Raw genomic sequence first — 8,999 nt, 5'->3', positions numbered from 1 at the left:
TGCAGGAATAAGAAAATAGAATTAGAATCGAAATGATCTATTCTGACTCCAACCATTCGTTTGCTTCTGGTAGAATGACATTTTTTCATTTCAGAGAATGGACATTCTCTCCCCCACCATTGGGTATGAGATTTCCATTCCTTCCGATTTCTATTCTGATTTCAATTTCCGTCTAAATCAAACAGACTAATGGAATATATCATTCCGATTTTAACTCCAATGTGGACCTTAAGATATATCTATATATCAAATATTTTGTGTAAATTTATATTTTTTCTTGAAGATAGGAAGAAAAAACTAATTAACAGAAAAAGAACTTTAAAAAAAGGGCCTTGACAACACAACAACAAAAAAAAAGAAAAAAAAATCAAAACAAAACAAAGGCACACCACACCCAAAGCCCTAACTTGAAAAAACACCTGCAAAGAGAAAATCAACCCTTCCAAAGAGAAGAACAAACAGGGCCCCACCCTTGGAAGCCAAAAACCACACCACCGACATCCAACCAAAACAACCTCCCAAGTCGACCTAGAACTAAGCAGTCCCTCTGTCTCTCATGGATTTCCTTAGGCTGTGTTTGGTTGCAATGTAAATAAATTTGCACTGATACAAAAACCTGGCAATGCAAATTATTTGAGTGTAAATTTTGACATATTTTTGTTTCAAATTTTAGTTTATTTTGTTTGATTACAATACAAATAAATAAATTAAAACATAAATCAAAATAACGTGAAATCCAAACAAAATTAAACAAGAATTTGCATTTTTTACATTTATATTCCCATGCATTTGTGCTAGTGCAAATAAATTTCCATTGCAACCAAACACAGCCCTAGGGGTGCTCTCAAAAACTGAAAAACAATTGAATCGATGACTGAATCAAGAAATTGGAAGTTAACCAAACCAATATATCTATATATTTGTATTGATATTATATAATTATATATCTATTTATATATATATAATATAATATATCTATCTATATATATATAATATAATATATTACATATTGTATTGATATTATATAATTATATAATTATTGATAATATATTATAAATTAAAAAAAAATGAAAAGCCAAAGAACCTAACTGGTCAATTGGTTAACCAATTGCTTTCAGCTTACTAAAAGACCGGTTCAATTTATAAAATGACCCACAATTCAGTTTACCCAACGTTTTAAAAAATGATCTAGAAACGGAATTGTTTTGACCATCGGTTTTCGGGTCAACTGTCCGATCGTCCTAACCTTCTGTAGTATATATTAATTAGATGACCCTGACTAGTAATTTCATATCTGCTTGTACTTCATCAGATACAAGCAGTTCTCATATCAACAGTCCGGATGAATGAATCATATGGATCAACAACTTCTTCTTTCAATATTCGGTGCTATGCACTATTAAATCTCCCCTTGACCCCTTTTCTCCCCAAAGTGATGGTTGTGGGATTAGATTCCGCGTCATTGTTGGAACAAACAATACACCAGTGAGACCTCTTGGTTGGTTCTAGCCATCAAATCCGTCTTATAATGGTGATATGAAGCTACAAACTACACTTTGAAAAAGAAATGAGCCCTTAGGTTTAACCCATTGCAACTTATCTTCCATCACAGGTAGTTGAAAATCCAGAGCAATTGACCACATTGTGGGTCTACTGATGTTACAGGCAAACTTTAGTATCATGTGCAACACGATTATCTATACGAGAAGTGAACGTGACAGAAGCATTTAATCAAGGGAACACAAGTTTTGGATCCAACAGGAGAGTTGTAATCTTTTGAGCATCTCCTTCAAATTAACTTGAAAAGCCATTGGTTAGAGAACGATATCTTCAATATTAAAGCCAATAAAGCAATTCATGTTAGAGAAGAAGTAAAGGGTGCCAAATTTTGTGTAAATAAAATCTGGGGCTGTCAAGCATGATAACGGAGTCTGAATCTTCTCCTCACACCAACTTCACAATGTCTCCTATCCTCCTATCGGGAACAGATGTTACCAATACACCGGGATGGGGCTGTGAGGTGCACTCTGTATGAAGCAAATCGCGATTCATGATAATGGAGGTTCGAGCCTGAGTGCGGCCACCTTGTGCTAAAGTGTCGAAACTTGGGACCCAATCCAATCTATCCCTCCCAGGACCAAGACCCTAGATAGCTAGAACCAAGTAGGTACATTCACGGGTTCAGACACGTAGAAAAGAAAATAAAGCTTTCAATTAATATGGTTTCCATATGAAGTACATTGGACATGACCAGCTTCAATTAATTACTAACTCTCCGAGTCCGACTACCAAATGCATTGGACGCTCATATTTTCCCATGAAAGGGTTTTCTTAGCAGTTGAAAAACTTTTCAAAACTGTGAGTTATTGGAAAGAAAATACATTGGACCTATCCTAGATTTCCATGTTAGGATTTCTTTACCGCCGGTGATCAGTTGGCTTTATACCGCTCTTTTTGAAAATATCTCTTCAATTACTGCTAACTAACAACTTCTCTCTCTCTCTTCTTTTATTAGAGCACTGTTATAAGCTGATTATGATCAACAATTTAGTTTCTATGTCAAACGTGTAAGGACCCATTTCAATTTGACAAGAATGGATATCCCTCTAGAATTAATGGACGACTCTCTGTCAAGTTAGCTTGAAAGAAGAAAGCATTAAACAGGCAAGAGGTTGGGCTAGCTTTTTCATGAAAAGACAAGCAAGGCCTTTTAACTTAGAAAACCAAATTAATGGGTCGACCACCACCAGATTTTATCAGGAGGAAAGAAGGCTAGCTAGTGACATCAAGCATTGGTCCACACAAGCAAACTTGGATTCACCAAAGGCCTATATATCTTTGGATGTGAACTCCATGGAGTCACAACTACTTGAAGGATTACCACTTATTAGGATTAACTCGCAGCCAGTCTCAACTGATCTCCGTCTCAGAAAGTCTAGAATAAGGTTCAAGTTAAGGTAATCTCCTAGCTTTTGTCTTTACTTCTTTGAGCGAGCGAGCGAGAGCGAGAGAGAGAGAGAGAGAGGTTATTTGATGAATTAGTTTAGTAGGTAAGCTATGGCGGAATCATTCTCTCTGATCTCTAGAAGGTCTAATGACTCTTTTGTAATTCTTCAACTTCTGCCTTTGATTATAATTAGAGATTTTGAAACTTCATTCGCGTTTTGTTACAAACTCATCATTTTCTATTTGTGTAATTAGTTGTTGGACAAATGGAGGTGAAGCAAGGAATTACAGTAACAAAAACCAAGCTGCAGTCTCAGAATTTTGATGAGATAGGTGAAGATGTATCCAGATCAACGTCAACCCAACTTTCCATATCCATCCCTGCAAAGAAAGATGCTAGCAGCAGCAAAACCTTGAGCATAACTGGACAAGTTGACAGTCACAGTGAACCTGAGGATGGAAGCAGAACAGCAAGAAAGCGAAGCCTTGGAATGAAAATGGACTCATCAAGCGAAAAACTTATCCATAAAACGAAGTCACTGAGTGCCCATTTTCTTGTGGATATAGATAAAGTTATCAAAAATGACACTGGAAGCTTTGGAGAAACAAGTTCTATGCATGATGGAGCTTCTAGAAGCCATTTGGGCTTCTCCTTCTCACTTGCTGGAGCAACCGTGGGTTTTGATGATATCTCAGATGTTAGGAGACTGAAGAAAACCAAACACAGTAAGAGTTTACCAGTTCTACTTCTGCCCTGTTCTACTTCTGCAACTGCTCTTTAGCTTGCACAGCATATGCACTATTGTCAACTCCCATTACTATGAAACTAATCTTCAATCTGACCTCCCTAGTTAATTAGTAAGAAATAATTATTTCTCCAAATTAACTGATAAACCAAGTGAAACATAATTGAATAGTAAAAAAGATGGGCCAAACTGCCCAATTACTCTTAGTATCTCTACTACCAATTTCTTTCGTCTTTCCATTTCCTTTTTTTCTGAAGCTAGGCGACAATTCTGACAAATAAAAAAATTAGATGACAATGCAGTAGCCGACTTCCCCTTATCTTATGATGATGATGATGATGATGATGATGATGATCAAGATCAATGCAATTGGAAGAAAATTCAAATTGAACCTACTTTGCCCATATGTCTAAAGGTAACTTTTAAGACTCTATCTCTTTTGGGCTTAAAAATTTTCAAATACTGTTCAAAAGGGTTTTAACTTCCGTGGCTCATACCTTAGTTCCAAGATGTGAGATACAAGGTGGCGCTGAATGGAAGGAGGAGCTCTGATGCTGAGAAATACATACTCCATGGAGTTACAGGTTCGGTGCACCCAGGAGAGGTGCTTGCTCTGATGGGACCATCAGGAGGTGGGAAAACAACATTGCTTAATCTTCTTAGTGGAAGAGTGAAAACGGACGATGTTAGCTGCAGCATTACTTACAATGACCAACCATATTCCAAGTCATTAAAGCGAAGGTACAAGCTTATAAATACAAACTACTGCAACAAGCTAGCTAAAAACGTAGATAGTTAAATAATTTCTATAACATGATACATGTATATATATGCATGGATGAGCATATACAGTCGACCATGTAATTTAATGTCTTGTGTACAGAGAGCTGCAATTTTGTATCTTAAATTCCATGGGAGTGCAATAGTGTGTCTGCAATATTGTGCTCAAGGTGAAAGATTTATAGCTCATGGTACTGTTACCAACTGTGAAACATGCTTCTATACTGTAGAATTAATTGCTTAGTACTATATAAGATTGATTACTGAGAGATTGAATGCTACTACAATGATGAACAGGATTGGTTTTGTGATGCAAGATGACGTGGCTTTTCCTCATCTCACGGTGAAAGAGACTCTAACGTATGCTGCTCTCCTACGTCTCCCCAACACACTAACCAAACAACAAAAAGAAGAAAGAGCTATGAACGTGATCAGCGAACTTGACCTTGAAAGGTGACCTCTCTGTTTATGATACAAACGCAGAACCGGGTATTTATGTACTCTAATTCGTGTTTGTGAGTAATTATTTTCCATACTAAAACGTAACGATTAAGTTTAACATCACCGTGATAAGAGCACATTACTATACCCATTTTTTGGGATACAAATTAGTGCTCTTCTGATAATGGGTGTGCTTGACCGAACATTTAAGGTTTAATTTGGACGGAATACAAGTGCAAAACTTTGTATTTTGTATGTATTTACATTGTACATATTTGTATTTGTACTCTTTTCAAACTGAACTTAAGGCATTTAATGAGGGGGCCTATGTTTAATTTGCACCAATTTCAAATAAATAGGAAGAATACAAAAAATGGGTTACACTTTTCATTCTTGAACGGGAAAGGTATCTATGCAAAGTATATATTTGAGTTTGCATCACAACCAAACGCAACCTAAGGCTCAGTTTGGGAAGAGTACAAATGCAAATATACACGATGCAAATGCAAGGTCTAAGAATATAAAGTAATACAACATACAAGGTTTAGGAATATAAATTACAAGGTTTTGCATTGCACACATTTGAATTTGTGCACTCTTCCCACAAGGAAGAGTACAAATACAAATATCAACTGTACATATTTGTATTTGCATCCCAAATTGGCATGGTCTAATGATAGACTCTATTGTAATATTTAGGTCCTGTTTGGCGCGTCTTTCTACGCAGTCTTTCGGCTGCTTACAAGCCGGGAAAACTGAAAATCGGTCTATTCCCGTTTGATACGTGGAAGATCTCGTCGCCAAAAAGATGCGGGAAGCCCATTTTGGGCTGATTTCGGGAAGCTCCAAATGAAACTTCCTGTGTCTTCCGTGTTTTAATCTTGCACGGAAAGATGCACATCTGCCCAGATCTTATGTCAAAAGCTCAATGCGTCCATTGATTGTCAGAACTACCAAAAGATCTTCTCAAAATGACTTAACAAAGGGGCCCTTAACCTTTGATTGGTAAACCCATTTGGAATTCAATAACAATCAAGTTGCTATTTAGGGTTTACACTAGGGACCCATAACACAGAATCTAAGATCAGTACAAGATAACAAGAGAGAAAACAGATGGTCTATTAATACATAACATACTAGCTAGTACATAGCTCTGAATTTGCACGCGGCTATTGTGTCTGTACTTGGCTGGTTGATACTCATGTCATGAATCTCTTGAAAACCTGTAACACCCATCTTATCTTTTAGAGAAGATGTCCCATATTTATCCATAACTCAGAAATTTTACTTGGACATGAAATGATAGAGATCAACTATGGTAGCTCTATTATTTTATACCCATAAAACTGTTTCAGTTGCCTGTTTCTCACAGCAGACAGGTTGACAGACCATTTAAACACAAAATAGGTAAAGATAACATTTTCACATATTAGCTTCCGGTTGTAAATTGAAAAGTTGGTGCAATTTTGGCACAGGTGCCAGAATACGATAATTGGAGGGTCATTCGTGAGGGGGATTTCAGGTGGGGAAAGAAAAAGGGTCTGCATCGGCAATGAAATCTTGCTGAACCCATCACTTCTTTTCCTAGACGAACCAACCTCTGGTCTAGACTCAACTACAGCTCTTAGAATAGTTCAAATGCTACACAATATTGCAAAGGTAATAAACCATGGCATTTCTTATTTTCTTTAATTTAGAGGACACCTTTCAATTCCTTGAATTTCAGTGTGGGGTTTTGTAGGCTGGCAAAACAGTAGTGACTACAATTCATCAGCCATCAAGCAGACTATTCAACAAGTTCGATAAGTTAATTCTCTTGAGCAGAGGCAATTCATTGTACTTCGGAAAAGCCTCTGAAGCTATGCTGTATTTCTCTTCAATTGGTTGCTCTCCTCTGATAGTTATGAACCCAGCAGAGTTCTTAATTGATCTTGCAAACGGGAACATAAATGACAAATCAATCCCATCTGTTCTGGAGGATAAAATCTTACTTGGAAGCCAATTTCCTGAAAAACAAGATGGAAGGCCATCCCCTGTGGACGTCCATGAGGTTATAAATTGATCATATGGCTAATCTTATGTCTGCTTATTTAATTCTTTTATTTTTCATGGAATTCCTTCAAATATATCTGCATTCTGTCTTCTCTGCAGTATCTTGTAGGTGCTTATGAAACAAGAGTTGCAAATATAGAGAAGCAGAAGCTTCTGAAACCTGTGATGGTTGATAGTGAGTCAGAGATACAGGGAATGTCACATTCAATAGATTGGGGAGCATCCTGGTGGGAGCAGTATTCAATTCTTTTCAGGAGAGGTCTCAAAGAGAGGCGCCATGAATATTTAAGCTGCTTACGAGTCACCCAAGTTGTATCCACTGCGATAATAATAGGACTCCTCTGGTGGCATTCTGATGCTTCATCTCCCAAAAGGCTGCAAGATCAGGCAAGTATTAATTATTTTCCTAGTCCTGTTCTTCTCTAGATGCTGCTTTTTCGAAGTTGTTCAGTCAATAACAACGAAGAAGGCTTGCAGGCAGGGCTGCTGTTCTTCATTTCTGTATTCTGGGGATTCTTTCCTGTATTCACAGCCATCTTCACATTTCCACAAGAAAGAGCAATGCTTGCAAAAGAGAGAGCAGTAGGAATGTACAAGCTTAGCGCCTACTTCATAGCCAGAAACGCAAGCGATCTTCCTTTAGATCTCATTCTTCCTATTGTGTTCTTGGTGATAGTCTACTTCATGGTCGGATTAAAGCAAACCTTTTCTGCATTTTCCTTAAGCATGCTTACATTATTCCTCACCATTGTGTCTGCTCAGGTAAGAAGTAAAGGGTATTCTCAATTATCAGAGTTGTATTATTTTCCCCAGGAATATAGAAGTCTACATGAAAACTCAATTAGCTTAACTCATTGATTGATAATTTTTCCATTGCAGGGTCTGGGATTGGCCATAGGTGCAGCATTCATGGATGTGAAGAAAGCAACAACATTGGCTTCAGTTCTTGTTATGACCTTCATGTTAGCTGGTGGTTTCTTCGTTCAGGTAAGATTATTAATCCTGACCCATATAAACCACTTTCACCATATTCTTGCTACTCCAGCTCTCAAAGCCAGAGCTTCTGTGTCTCAGTTACAAGCAACAGATTCAGCGCTAATGCAATAGCTGGATGTACCAATTATCTGTACACTTTCTCATCTTGATATGCATAACCTGCCCGTTTCTTACCACTACAATGATCGATGATTCACCTTTTTTTACTCTAAATCTAATCTATGGTTGCAGAAGGTCCCATCTTTTATGTCTTGGATACGCTACATCTCCATCAACTATCACACATACAGACTACTTCTTAAGATCCAGTACAGTTGCTCTGGTTCGGGTCATGGATCGGCTGCATGTGATTCCCCCTTCATTAAGGGACTTAAAATTGATGATGGTGGGAAGGAAGCAGGGGCCATGATTACAATGATTTTTGGGTATCGATTATTAGCGTATTTGTTTCTACGGGGAATCAAACTTAGGAAAAGAGATTAGACCACGGACCAAACTGTTAGATCAGTAGTAAAGATGAAGATGTTTCTTTGTTATTCTTTTACAAGGTTTCAAGGAATTAGTGATTGTTCCAAGAATGATTGGTTCTCTGCCGTGAAGCTTCTGCATTAATATTAAACTTTGTGCTATTGTATGTTCTTTTTATTTTTTATATTTTTAAATTTTGAGCAAACTTATGTGACGCTATTATTCGTTTTAATAACAGTAGAGATATTTCACAAGTTCACGCTTGAGAATAGATCTAATGAATCTAATTAATCTTTGGTGCTACTATGTGCTAGCTAGGGTATAAATGCAGATCATAATATTAATAATTAATAATATTTTAAGGGACAAATACAACGTCTTTAGAAATTTAAGGGAATAATACACTTAAAGTGCCTTTTTTTTTTGGATTTTGAGAGACGGGAAAGTTGGTCCATAGTGTTAGATAGTGTATGCCCTTAGCTCCAATCAGATTGATACACATTTGACATTTATTGTAAATAAATAAAAAATACATAATTGATTCATATTATATCTGGTTTGTATCTATGT

General features: G+C 36.9%; 1 protein-coding gene across 2 annotated transcripts; it reads left to right on the top strand.

Annotated features, from left to right (window-relative positions):
- The first annotated feature begins 2,818 nt into the window (after positions 1 to 2,818).
- Positions 2,819 to 8,683, top strand: LOC104587924 (ABC transporter G family member 22-like). Of its 2 annotated transcripts, none has more exons than XM_088888284.1 (11): positions 2,819 to 2,957; positions 3,202 to 3,672; positions 3,995 to 4,107; positions 4,195 to 4,433; positions 4,770 to 4,925; positions 6,389 to 6,572; positions 6,655 to 6,963; positions 7,065 to 7,356; positions 7,447 to 7,727; positions 7,845 to 7,952; positions 8,193 to 8,683. In XM_088888284.1, the coding sequence occupies exons 2-11, from the start codon at positions 3,213 to 3,215 to the stop codon at positions 8,442 to 8,444; spliced, it is 2,394 nt and encodes a 797-aa protein (XP_088744410.1). In that variant the 5' UTR covers positions 2,819 to 2,957; positions 3,202 to 3,212; the 3' UTR covers positions 8,445 to 8,683. The 2 variants fall into 2 exon arrangements, with proteins under 2 accessions (XP_088744410.1, XP_088744407.1); XM_088888281.1 differs by having other exon boundaries at positions 3,983 to 4,107.
- Positions 8,684 to 8,999: the final 316 nt, after the last annotated feature.

This window comes from Nelumbo nucifera, chromosome 1 (assembly GCF_055504915.1).
Source record: "Nelumbo nucifera cultivar China Antique chromosome 1, China Antique-T2T, whole genome shotgun sequence".
Lineage (NCBI taxonomy): Eukaryota > Viridiplantae > Streptophyta > Magnoliopsida > Proteales > Nelumbonaceae > Nelumbo > Nelumbo nucifera.
The sequence above is the reverse complement of the archived record's forward strand: the minus strand, read 5'-3'. Positions and strand labels throughout refer to the sequence as shown.

Bases quoted from the DNA above. Each gene is read 5' to 3' on its own strand.
- LOC104587924 (XM_088888281.1), top strand. From the start codon at position 3,213: ATGGAGGTGAAGCAAGGAATTACAGTAACAAAAACCAAGCTGCAGTCT. The intron at 4,434-4,769 runs GTACAAGCTTAT...AATGATGAACAG, and splicing joins TCCAAGTCATTAAAGCGAAG to GATTGGTTTTGTGATGCAAG. The intron at 4,926-6,388 runs GTGACCTCTCTG...ATTTTGGCACAG, and splicing joins AGCGAACTTGACCTTGAAAG to GTGCCAGAATACGATAATTG.